This window comes from Rhinopithecus roxellana, chromosome 12 (genome assembly GCF_007565055.1).
Source record: "Rhinopithecus roxellana isolate Shanxi Qingling chromosome 12, ASM756505v1, whole genome shotgun sequence".
NCBI lineage: Eukaryota > Metazoa > Chordata > Mammalia > Primates > Cercopithecidae > Rhinopithecus > Rhinopithecus roxellana.
The window spans coordinates 59909012-59922311 of record NC_044560.1 but is presented as its reverse complement, the minus strand read 5'-3'; the positions used below and the strand labels follow the sequence as shown (position 1 = coordinate 59922311).

At 38.0% G+C, this 13300-nt stretch overlaps 1 protein-coding gene across 8 annotated transcripts in view; it reads left to right on the top strand.

Moving 5' to 3' along the window:
• Positions 1-13300, top strand: part of FUBP1 (far upstream element binding protein 1) — a 40877-nt gene that overhangs the window by 19821 nt on the left and 7756 nt on the right. For all 8 annotated transcript variants that reach the window (XR_004052261.1, XR_004052259.1, XR_004052257.1 and 5 more), the window contains 7 exons: positions 1375-1475; positions 1825-1966; positions 2609-2769; positions 4976-5127; positions 5210-5289; positions 8843-8971; positions 10533-10607. Coding sequence is in view for 3 of the 8 variants with exons in the window: in XM_010380661.2 (XP_010378963.1) it covers positions 1375-1475; positions 1825-1966; positions 2609-2769; positions 4976-5127; positions 5210-5289; positions 8843-8971; positions 10533-10607 (840 nt within the window). In the remaining 5 variants the exon portion in view is untranslated. The remainder of the gene's footprint in view (positions 1-1374; positions 1476-1824; positions 1967-2608; positions 2770-4975; positions 5128-5209; positions 5290-8842; positions 8972-10532; positions 10608-13300) is intronic.

Below are 13300 nucleotides of genomic sequence, written 5' to 3'. Positions count from 1 at the left end.
TGTCATGTAGTTCTCGTGTCATGATTTTCATCTCTTATCAGTTCTTTAAAGGTCTTCTCTGCGTTGATTATTCTAGTTATCCATTCATCCATTCTTTTTTCAAGGTTTTTAGTTTCTTTGTGCTGGTTACATAGTTCCTCCTTTAGCTCTGGGAAGTTTGATCCACTGAAGCCTTCTTCTCTCAACTCGTCAAAGTCATTCTCCGTCCAGCTTTGTTCCGTTGCTGGTGGTGAACCGCGTTCCTTTGGAGGTGGAGATGCGCTTTTGAATCTCCAGCTTTTCTGCACGGCTTTTTCCCCATCTTTGTGGTTTTATCTGCCTTTGGTCTTTGATGATGGTGACGTACTGATGGGGTTTTGGTGTGGGTGTTGTTTCTGTTTGTTAGTTTTCTTTCTAACAGTCAGGACGCTCAGCTGCAGGTCTGTTGGAGTTTGCTTGATTTCCACTCCAGACCCTGTTTGTCTGGGTATCAGCAGCGGCAGCTGCAGAATATAGACTATTGCTGAACAGCAAGTGTTGCTGTCTGATTCTTGCTCTGGAAGCTTCGTCTCAGGGTGTACCCAGCTGTGTGATGTGTGATGTGTCAGTCTGCATCTAGTGGGGGATGTCTCCCAGTTAGGCTACTCAGGGGTCAGGGACCCACTTGAGCAGGCAGTCTGTCCGTTCTCAGATCTCAACCTCTGTGCTGGAAGAGCCACTGCTCTCTTCAAAGCTGTCAGACAGGGACTTTTACATGTGCAGAGGTTTCTGCTGCTTTTTGTTTAGCTGTGCCCTGTCCCCAGAGGTGGAGTCTACAGAGGCAGACAGGCCTCCTTGAGCTGCGGTGGGCTCCACCCACTTCGAGCTTCCTTGCGGCTCTGTTTGTCTACTTAAGCCTCAGCAGTGGCGGGTGCCCCTCCCCCAGCCTCGCTGCAGCCTTACAGTTAGATCTCCAACTGCTGTGCTAGCAATGAGGGAGGCTCCGTGGGCGTGCAACCCTCTGGGTCAGGTGTGGGATATAATCTCCTGGTGTACCGTTTGCTAAGACCCTTGGTAAAGCGCAGTATTAGGGTGAGAGTTACCCAATTTTCTAGGTGTTGTGTGTCTCAATTTCCCTTGGGTAGGAAAAGGAATTCCCTTCCCCCTTTCGCTTCCCAGATGAGGTGATGCCTCGCCCTGCTTCAGCTCTCACTGGTCGGGCTGCATCCGCGGACCAGCATCAACTGTCCGACACGCCCCAGTGAGATGAACCCGGTACCTCAGTTGAAAATGCAGAAATCACTCTTCATCTTTGTCACTCATGCTGGGAGCTGGAGGCTGGAGCTGTTCCTATTCGGCCATCTTGGGTGCCACGCCCATTTATTGTTTAATTAATTTTGTTTCTTTGTTTTGAAGATGATGGGACAACACCTGAGAGGATAGCACAAATAACAGGACCTCCAGACCGATGTCAACATGCTGCAGAAATTATTACAGACCTTCTTCGAAGTGTCCAGGTTTGATAGAAAGTTAACATTTTCATTTTTTGTTTTTATGGAAAAGTATTTTCCTTCATGAAATCTGAAGTTTCCTCTATATCAGAGTCTGCTTGATGATGCGTTATTAATGGAGAAAGTTTAAATTGCTTTAAGGTAAAGATCTGGGAGCAGGAAGAACTACTACCTTAAGTGCTACCTTATTTACTCTTGAATTTAAAAGAATGTTATTATGATTATTTGGGCCAGTTCATCTCTACATTTATGGTCCAGGTATTTGAGAGCTGGGAAAAATAGATGTAATGATTTTATCATGAAAAAAAGTATTTCTGTGCTGACTTTTTTCCTTCTTATCTATTCCTCTCTATAGGCGGGTAATCCTGGGGGACCTGGACCTGGTGGTCGAGGAAGAGGTAGAGGTCAAGGCAACTGGAACATGGGACCACCTGGTGGACTACAGGAATTTAATTTTATTGTGCCAACTGGGAAAACTGGATTAATAATAGGAAAAGGCAATGTATTTTAAACTCTTAATGTTTAACACGTTATTCATTTTTCTGGACACTATTTCTGTTGCTGTTGTAAACAAGTGGCAATGCTTTTTCTCTGGCTGTACTTTAGTAGAAAAGCATTCTTTTGTTAATATGTAACAAGTAAAACATAAATGAAGGATCTAATGTATGTTTATAAAAAGAGCAGGATTTTAATCTTACTAGCTTCTAGAGAAGGTGAACTAAGATAATTATTAGCATAAGAAAGGTCTTTTGACCCAAAAAGTTGTTTGAGTGTTTTTGTTTGCCCATTTTGGTTTTTCCCGACTCATATTTTAAAAATTTGAATGTTTATAAGTGTATTAGTTTATGTTTACACTGCTTTTAAAAGCAGTTTATTCAAATATTTTATTATAATCACATTAAGGTTAAGTTTAAACATACTAAGTAAATGTAAATGTATTTTAAGAGAAGTATGAAATGCTTCCTAAAATTTGATTTAAAGTGTAGAATACTAAATTAAAAATCTTAATACAATACTGTCAAGTAGAATACTGACCAAGCCATGTTTTTAATGGCCCATTTAATTGTAACCATTTTCTTCTAAATAGCTCCTAATATACCCTTGAAACCTTTAGAGAAATTACTGTCTTTTGATTTTAGGAGGGGAAACCATAAAAAGCATAAGCCAACAGTCTGGTGCAAGAATAGAACTTCAGAGAAATCCTCCACCAAATGCAGATCCTAATATGAAGTTATTTACAATTCGCGGCACTCCACAACAGATAGACTATGCTCGGCAACTCATAGAAGAAAAGATTGGTGTGAGTATACTTTAAACTTTTAATTTATAGTGTAGACTCTTAGATTGTAGTTAAATTAAGATGTTTATTTGAATACATCGAAGGAAAATGTATAATTACTAGTCTGTATTTATAGATTTCATGATACATATAATAGATACAATGTGAAGATTTTCCAGCAATGAAAATAACCTAATTAAATGTACAGTTACAGGTTTTGAGAACCTTACATTTGAGTGTGGATAGATAGGAGGGTGCAGGCATCATATTAGTGTTATTGTAGGATTGTGGAACATACTTGAAGGACATAGGTAATGGGAATTCATTATTTATTAAGATTTTACTATACTGAACCACAGCAAGGCAAACAAGATAAATCAGATGCATCTTCCGCTCTGCAGTAGAAATTCATAAATCCTAGCTTTCGGACTGGCTCACACATCATCTGGGGGTTTTAAAATGTAGACTATTTGGGTGCTTCCAACTCTTACACATAATATACAGAGACAGACTTAACTCAAAATGTCTGGGATAGGGCCCAGCATCTGATTTTACACAGATGTTTGGGTTTTTTTCTCCAGAAAAGTTTTCTGTTAGAACAAAAAGTATGAAAAGCTTTGACTGCTTTTTTGTAAATGAGGCAGATGGTGTCTTACTGGAGTTTTTAACACAAAGTGTGCAGGGAGCATCTTAAATTATTAATCAGAATTTCCTAGGAAAAATTAAGTTTTGGCGTTTGCCATGCTGTGGATGGGGTGCGTGCAAAACAAGGTTGACGCTGTTTCTGTGTACTTGGGAAGACAAAAATAGATGTACAAAAGATATTTAAGGAACATCTTACAAAATGTACACAAACATTGTAAGTTCTGTTGTATGGATAGTTTAATTGTTCAAAAAATGAAGATGTTTATGGAATAATGATAGGAGGTTGATGCCATGGCAAAAAAAATGAATAGCACATCTTGGTTTTTGATTTTACAGTATTAGCCTCAAATGCATGGATCAGGATTTCTGTTGGATTCATGGTAAAACAAGATAGATTGTTTTAGAGAAGCACTTTGGTGTGGTGATTAGGAGCATGGACTCTGGAGTCAGGTTGCCTGAGTTCAAAATTCTGTGAATCATTTACTGGTTCTGTGACCTTGGAGAAGTTCCTCAGGCTTTTCTGTGCCTCGGTTTCCTCCTATAAAATGAGGATAATTGTATCTATTTCATAGAGTTGTAGGGATTAAATGAACGTTCACGTGTGTCACTTAAAAGAATGCCTGGCACATAGCCCTAAAAAAATGTTGCTACTTTTTCAGTATTATTTTTACTATTTGGATAGAATACATCATGGATAATAAGTGAGAGATGACAACAATTGGAGACTTAAAGAGACAAGTTAATAACTTGTTTCCCTATTTTGCAGTGAGAAATTTACAACAAAATGTAGTGTTAGCATTTTGTCCAGCATGCCGCCTGGTTGTGTTAACTACTCAGAAGGAGCATTTTAGGACAGTTAAGTGTAATGTCTTTGTTGGCTTAACAAAACAGAAATCATTATTAATTATGTTAAGCATTATTAATTATGATGTGGCATGCATGCATGATAAGGATATAAAATATCCTGATTTATTGAAGGAATTAAAAAGGGAATGTTTGTGCTGTTTAGAATTATGATACATGAAAGGCCAAAAAGGATATAAATTATTGATCTGAATGGGGTTTCAGTGACAGAAATAGGTTGTGAGGTGGATTTTAGTTTGATAGTGAACCAACTAGCTGTTAACATTATCAATGAAGTGTTCAGAAGACAATTGATGATACAGGACCCAAGCAGTTTGGGAATATATTGTCAAGATGATTGTCTTATGTTAGGCAAGTAGATGTAGAGAGAAGAGCTGAAGATAAGGACCTGATTTCTGTGATTAAGAATGAAAAAAGATAGTAAAAGAATTATAAAAGGAAAGGGATCTACTGCTGTTGCAAACAAGCTAAAGGAAATTTAATTGCTAATTTTAATTTAATTTAAATTGCATTTAATTGCTACCGCTATTGATTTTAGTAAATTTCACATGTCTCATTATTATGGCAGATAAAATAGTTTTTGCAAAATGAATGAGGAAAGGAAGGAAAACCTAAAATTTGTTGTTTGTGACTATAAGGGAAGATTATTTGTCCATAGAGTTGTTTAACCATTACTGTGTTTTTTCTGATTTTTCTATGTCTTCCTTTTTTTTTGTAGGGCCCAGTAAATCCTTTAGGGCCACCTGTACCCCATGGGCCCCATGGCGTCCCAGGCCCCCATGGACCTCCTGGGCCTCCAGGGCCTGGAACTCCAATGGGACCATACAACCCTGCACCTTATAATCCTGGACCACCAGGCCCGGCTCCTCAGTAAGTATTGGGTTTAGTTCTGGGCTTTCCCCCAAAGATTCTAGTTTTTGGACTATATTTTTATAATGAATTTTCTTTTCAGTGGTCCTCCAGCCCCATATGCTCCCCAGGGATGGGGAAATGCATATCCACACTGGCAGCAGCAGGCTCCTCCTGATCCAGGTAAAAAGATGCTTATCATTTGTGTGTTAGCTGTATTGTTTTTCACTCGTGTTACGTTATTAAATTTTCTAGTGTTGATTCTACATTTGTATGCCTCACCTTCACTCACTTTACTCTTTCAACAGTGTTAGGCACTGCCTCAACCCCAGTGTATATAGGACTGACATGAATATGATCTCTGCTTTTATGGAATTCCTTTCAGCTTGCGTTTGGCTTTCTTATGAGTGGATATAGCAGAATGATAAAAGCTAAAAGCTGCAGGAAAGAGCACAATATCACAGGTTTTGGTTACCAGTGCTATCAAATATGTAGCGTGTTAACTGTGACATTATCTATGAAAAAATGGTTTTTACTTACTTAGAAAATTATGTGATGGGGCCGGGCACTGAGGCTCACGTCTGTAATCCCATCTGTTCAGAAGTCTGAGGCTGAGGGTTGAGACCAGCCTGGGCAACATGGCAAAACCCATCTCTTAAAAAATTTGTTTTAAATTAGCCAGCCAGGGTGGTATGTGTCTGTATTTCTAGCTCCACGGAAGGCTGAGGCAGGGGGATTGCTTGAGGCTAGAAGTTCTAGATTGTATTGAGCTGTGGGCGCACCACTGCACTCCCCTGGGCAACAGAATGGGACCCCATCTCTTAAAAGTATATATATATGTATATATATAACAGTCTTACAGAGTGTTAAGTATTTGGGCATTAAACTCCCAAATTGTCAAATAAGATATCGGTTCTAGTACTCCTCATAATGACAACTTCATGTGAGTAAAAATCAGGCCTGTATTTAATAACTGCATGCTAAAACCCAAATACATTTAATTATTTTCTATATTCAGATCTGGATTTTATACATATATATATATATAAAATACCCTGTTCTATTCTGGCGTCTTTCCATACCCTGTAGTTTGCTTTCCATCTTGGTCAAAGAGTCATTCTTTGAAACCAGTTAACATTTATTTATGATCCTTTTTTTTCACCTGCTACCTACCTTTTAGGCCTCTTTCACCAGAGTAGTTTCAAGGAAAATATACTCAATTATGGATTACTTTCTACACATAATATATTTATCCCAAAAAAACTTGAAGTAATTTATGTAAATGAAATTGCTTGGTTAACTTCATAGGAAGTGTGCTGTTTGGAATATGATGACACAGCATGATAGTTACCAAATAATCACAACTTCCATTAATTCAAGGAATGACTTGAGTTGTGCTAGGATATAGGTATGCAAAGTTGGGGTTGTGTTTTATAGCAAAAGAATGCACTCCCAGCATACCAACACTGATAGAAGGGCTCACAGGGTACAGAATATAATACTGTAAACACTAATTTTTGGAGAATGAAAGGGCTTTGCTTTCCCTCTTGGCTAATTGGGATAGTATAATTAAGTAATGAGATTGAAGAGTTTGAGTAGGTTAAGAGGCAGATTCATACTGGGTAACTTGGATCTGCCAGGATTGTATTTTTGAGCACTACTGGGTGGTTAGCATGATTGAGAAAAAATGATGGGAATAAGAAGTGGAAGTGGTCTTTGTATCACATGTTGAGTTTCCTACTTGGAGTAGTAATGAAGTCACTGCTACAAAAGCTGGTCAGTGAATGTGGTTGCAGCATGGCCTTTGGGCAAGAAGTAACCCATTTAACTAAAACCAGCTGGTTGGCCCCACTCAGATTTATCAAAGGGTTACTGGGTCTCTGGGGTGGATACTGCTTATATTAGACTTAGAATAACGTAATGTTTTAATATATGAACTAAAATGTTTCTTTAAAAAAAGAGTGGTCTGTTACGGATTTATGTAGTGGTCAAGAATTTAGACTTCAGAGTCAGATAGACCTAGATCAGTCCTAGTCCTACAGTTTACTAATGGTGAGATGTCAGGCAAGTTTTTGAACTCCTCTAAGCCTGTTTTCTTATCTATAAATTGATCAATGAATGAATCTTGGGTTGAGTGAACATTTAGTAAATTCATAGTACATACTAGTTATTTGTAACTGTGAGACTGGTACTTCAGTATGGTTTACACGTTTGGGTGTAGAAATAACACTTCCTAAAGTCTGTTTTATCTCAAATTCTCTATCCAGGCATAGTGTAAAGTGAAATACCTAGATTTTTTGATTAATATACAGATAATGGCCGGGCACCATGGCTAACACCTGCAATCCTAGTACTTTGGGAGGCTGAGGCGGGCAGTTCACTTGAGGTCAGGAGTTGGAGACCAGCCTAACCAACATGGCGAAAACCTGTCTCTACTAAAAATACAAAAATTAGCTGGGTATGGTGGCGGGTGCCTGTAATGCCAGCTACTTGGGAGGCTGAGACAGGAGAATTGCTTGAGAATCGCTCCACTGCATTCCAGCCTGGGCAACAGAGTGAGACACTTCATCTCAAAAAAAATAATAAATACAGGTAATGACACTACTGAGATATGTAAACATCCAACATACAAAAGCAGTACATTGGGCAATTGAGAAAAGCTTGGAGGGTGTCCTAATAACACCTTACAATTATATTACCTTGTAGTTTTCTTTTTCTAGAAATTCTCGCTCCTTCTCAAACTTGACTAACCTTTGTTAAGCAGCTGAGAATTGCTACTGTTCAGAATGAAAGCATGATAGAAAATTTAAAAGTTTTAATTGTATGATATTCCTAGTATAAAGGACAGAGTCAAGTTTTTTTCTGGTTTCTAGAAGATTGAGAGGTCTCAAACTGTTTGCACTTCAGTTGATGTGGGAGATGAGTGAGGGTCAGTCAAGTGTAGAGGAAACATAACATAGCTAAAAGCCAAGGCATGGGCATAGTGATTTCTGAAAAGTACAAGCCCTGTGTTGTGGCTGGAGCTTGGGTTTTGAAGAGATACAAACGAAGGGAGAGATGAGGCTGAAATGGAAAGGATAAGCCAGGGGATTCAGACTGTTAAAGATGTTGAATGATAGGCTGTACTTAAGCTTTGACCATCCTGAAGATTCTAGAGAATGAAGAATTTCAAGTAGGATGACATCAAGTTTATAACATTCAGTGTGAAATAGGATGAAATGTGGCTAATCTTTTTTTAAGATTTTATATTTTCTCTTCATTGAAAATAAGGACAAAGTTCATTGTTCTAAAATAATTGTTTCTTTCTTATGCAGGTTAGCCCCTAGAAATGTTTTTCTTAAGTCATCTTCCAGATAGAGCTGTTTGTGCTTGAGGCGAAACCAATTTAGAAAAAAACAAGGGCACAGGATGGTTTGAGACAGAGCATTGGATTTGGAGCCAAAAGACGTTTATTCATATCCCAGTTATGCAACTCAGTAGTTTTTAACCTGGGAAAGTCACTTGGTCTCTGAGCCTTGGTTTTCTTTAATAAAAGCTGATGGTAACAACAAAAATAATAGAAAATATAAAAGTTTTCATGTACTTTTTTTAATGTTCTCGTTAATTTTGGGAGCTGTATATTTGCCAGAGGGCTGGGTGTGTGTGTGTGTATGTGTGTGTGTGTGTGAGAGAGAGAGAGAGAGAGAGAGAGAATTACAGACTTCACATGCAAACCTTGAACTTTCATTTATTCTAGCTAAGGCAGGAACGGATCCAAATTCAGCAGCTTGGGCTGCTTATTATGCTCACTATTATCAACAGCAAGCACAGCCACCACCAGCAGCCCCTGCAGGTGCACCAACTACAACTCAAACTAATGGACAAGGTAACTAAAGAACTTAAATGTGAAAGCCAAAACTTGTGCTTGGAATTATGTATGAACTACATCACTGTATAATACCTAAAATTTCTAACATTATTTAATTATAATTTAAGGGGACTTTTCTTTTTTTAAATTGTTACCTTGAAATAGTTTCAAACTTTCATAAAAGTTATAAGAATACCAGGAGCCACCCATATAGCCCAGCTGTTAATGTTTTATCCCTTGTTTACTCTTATTACCATCTATATCATACAAGTGTATGGGTGTGTATTTATTTTAAATATCCATTATAATTAGTTCTGAAGGAAACTAATTATATCCAGTATAATTAGTTCTGAAAGAAATCATTTAAGACTAAACTATAGACACAATGTCCTGTTGGGTACTTCTTCAAAAATATATAACCATCATACAGCCCTCCAAATCAGTAAGTCAACATTGATATATTAAGCTCTTTATATCATTATGGATTTCTGATTTTTGCAATGGGTTATATTTTTTAAATATTTTTAGGCCGGGCGCGGTGGCTCAAGCCTGTAATCCCAGCACTTTGGGAGGCCGAGACGGGCGGATCACGAGGTCAGGAGATCGAGACCATCCTGGCTAACACGGTGAAACCCCGTCTCTACTAAAAATACAAAAAACTAGCCGGGCGAGGTGGCGGGCGCCTGTAGTCCCAGCTACTCCAGAGGCTGAGGCAGGAGAATGGTGTGAACCCGGGAGGCGGAGCTTGCAGTGAGCTGAGATCCGGCCACTGCACTCCAGCCTGGGAGACAGAGCCAGACTCCCTCTCAAAAAAATAAAATAAAATAAAATATTTTTATAATTTTGATAATCAGATTATCCTAGATTTGGCCAGTCAGGGAGTATATTCAGGGTGGTGCCTATATCCTTTTGAAATATCTGTCATTCTTTTAAGCACTTCCATACTGTCTGGCACAGTAAGATTGTTATTTTGTGCTTTCTGGGCTCCAACCCTTAAGTCAGCTATTTCTTCAAAGAGCTCTGATTCCTTTTAGTAGAGTATGGTAGTTAGAAACGAGACTTGAGTATGCTTGTTGCTACTGAGGTGTAATTGCTTCTAACTTCTTTCAGCAGATAGAACTAGGAAATATATTTACATAAATGCATACCTACATACACATGCCAAAAAACACATAAACATTGATATATGTATATATTTTTTAGAACTATGTTCATATTACCACATCCATTTCAGCATTTTGGGGTTTTCAAGCCTTTTCCTTTTTTGTACTTGTTTACAAATGGTGAGAAACCTGGTATCCTCAGTGTATCTCCTTATTTGACATACATTTACTTACATGTTTGACATAACCAGTCTTCCAAACAGGTTGGTTTTCTTTTCTGTCCACCACCTCTGTAACCCCCAGTACCTTCTATCTTTGGCACCAGTCGGGATGCCGCCACTACGTAGTACCTCCCTCCTACCCTCACTGTCACATTGCAGGCCCCTGCCAGCTCCTGCACCCAAGGAAACAGCTAAAATTGCCTTTTAAAAACTTTAATTCTGTTTTTCTGTTTTGTTTTGTTTTGCTTGATCAAGGAGATCAGCAGAATCCAGCCCCAGCTGGACAGGTTGATTATACCAAGGCTTGGGAAGAGTACTACAAGAAAATGGGTATGTTTTATACATTTCTGGAAAATACATACTTAATTAAATTGAAACACAAATTATTCTCTTCAGGAAGAGAATAATTGAATACAATCACTGTACTCGTAAACATACCAAGACAGTTGCAAATTATAGTTTTTAAATTTGTGGTTATATAGCAAGGAAATATTTTTCTTTCTAATTGCATTTGTCAACCAGTTATTAATTGAAACTAGAAATTTCCTCACTGGCACATACAGTATTAACATTACTATACTTTTGACAATGACAGTTATATATATTAGTCTGAATGACATAAGGTTAAATTTTAATGTGTCAGGTGAAAATGGATTGTGTGTGATACCATTATTTTTGCCGCAGGATAAGCAGGTAAGAAGTAATCTGCAGTGACGGAAAGTAACTAAGTGATGGAACCAGAATCTGGCTTCCAAGAGGGTCTGAGTCCCAAGCTTGTCTCCCAAATTTGTCTCTTTAGGGACCATTTGGAACCTGATACTATACTTCTGGACAAATCACTATGTTTCAACTGCTTTTGCTCTTTAAAAATTGTTACATACCACAGCTAGATGTCACAAACGAAAGCTAAATTGGTAAGCTTGGTTATCCTTCACTAGCAGAAAAAGAATCTATAGGTGGTAGTTTTGTCATAAGAGACCGGTCTACTTGGGATTCTCAGTGTAAATTTCAGTGTTTTCTTTGCCAAAGAATGTTTCTCATTCTCTGCAGAAAGAAAAATTTCCAGAAGGGTGATGATTTTATTCTAGGTGTAAAATTACATATACTCGATGATAAAGATGTTCTGCACAACTGGTTTCTTTTTAAAGAAAGAAAAAAATTGTTTTTCCTCTTAGAGTGGCTTCCTAGGAGAGTCATGTTCCATCTATTTCTGAGACTATAACAGATTAATATATGTTTTTGTGACATAGCTTAGGCAGATCTGTAGTAGCTAAAATTCTGCAAAAAGAAACTACTCTGATTAAGGTTGGTTACATAATATATTTTCTGAACTGGGATCCTTTTTAGAATGAATAGGGATGCTATTAATAATCATGTCCTGACAACATTGTGGTCGGGACCTGTAATCAACTTAACTTCAGTGAAATAGCATCACCATTTTAAAAGACTTGAGCATGAGCCACATGCAGTAGCACACACTTGTAGTCCCAGCTGCTAGGGAGGCTAAGGTAGAAAGATCCCTTGAACACAGGGGATTGAGGCCAGCCTTGGCGTCACAGTGAGACCTGATCACATGTTTGGGTCAAAAATCTTTAACTTCAGCTTCTGTTTTCTCAGTGGGTAATGTTCCCTAGATATGGTCCCCAGTTATTAAGTTATTAAGTAGGTAAAAATAAAGACTGGTTAATGGATTTAGCCAATTACTGAGGAATGAGTTTGACTTCTGTGCTTTATTTTACCTTACTGATTATTTTTGTAATACGGCCGTTAATACTCTTACTGTTTAGTCTTTTATGTTTTACTCAAAATGAGTGGGTGGGTTGAGTTCTGATTTTTATTGTTAAGGGAAGAAATTCTAATTTTCATTGTTAAGGGAAGAATTTGTCTTTACTGTCTTTAATTTTTTTTCTTTTTTTTTTTACCATTTCCCTGCCAGTTAGAGATACTATGCTATACTGTCTTAAATCCTCTGTAGGAAAACATGGCATAGAAATAATTAAATAATATAATTAAATATTAAATAATAATGCTGTATGACTAAGGAACCTCCTTATCCCACCTTTTCTATCGTTTTTCTGTAGTACCACAATAATCACCTGTTAATTTTATTTATTTATTTATTTATTTATTTATTTATTTATTTATTTATTTATTTATTTATGTGAGAGGGAGTCTCACTCTCTCGCCTAGGCTGGAATGCAGCAGCATGATCTCAGCTCACTGCAACCTCCGCCTCCCAGGTTCAAGCAATTCTCCTGCCTCAGCCTCCCAAGTAGCTGGGATTACAGGCGCACGCTACCACGTCTGGCTAATTTTTTTGTGTTTTTAATAGATACAGGGTTTCATCATGTTGGCCAGGCTGGTCTCAAACTCCTGACCTCAGGTGATCCACCTGCATCAGCCTGTCAAAGTGTTGGGATTACATGCATGAGCCACCACACCCAGCCTCACCTGTCAATTTTATGAGCAAAATAGATTAGTTGAAAACAGATGTAGGTTAAGTTTTCCAAAATTAGGTTTATATTTTAAAACAATTCTAAATTCCCCAGGATAACTAAGATAATTTTTTTTTTTTTTTTGAGATGGAACCTCTCCCTGTCGCCCAGGCTGGAGTGCAGTGGCACAATCTCGGCTCACTGCAGCATCCACCTCCCAGGTTCAAGCAATTCTTCTGCCTCAGCCTCCCAAGTAGAGAAAATCTTGATAAGATTTCAGAGAGTTATAAGGAATCGCAGCAATCTAAAGATGGGTATTTTTAAAGCTAGAATGGAGGGATTTTTTATAAGAGACCCTTAAGAGAACAAGCAGGGTTTCAAAGTAGAAAGGAGTAATTCTTGTTTGGAGAAGTGAAGACATTTGAGAAAAGTTTGACTTAAGGCCCTTATGATAAGGACTGATACATTAGACTCTGAACCCTTAAGAATCTGGTACCTTAAGCCTAAAGGAGGGTAGAGTGAGACTTGTAGGAAAGGTACAGGTATATAGGAAGACAACTGAATGTGAAAATCTATTCAAGCAAGGCT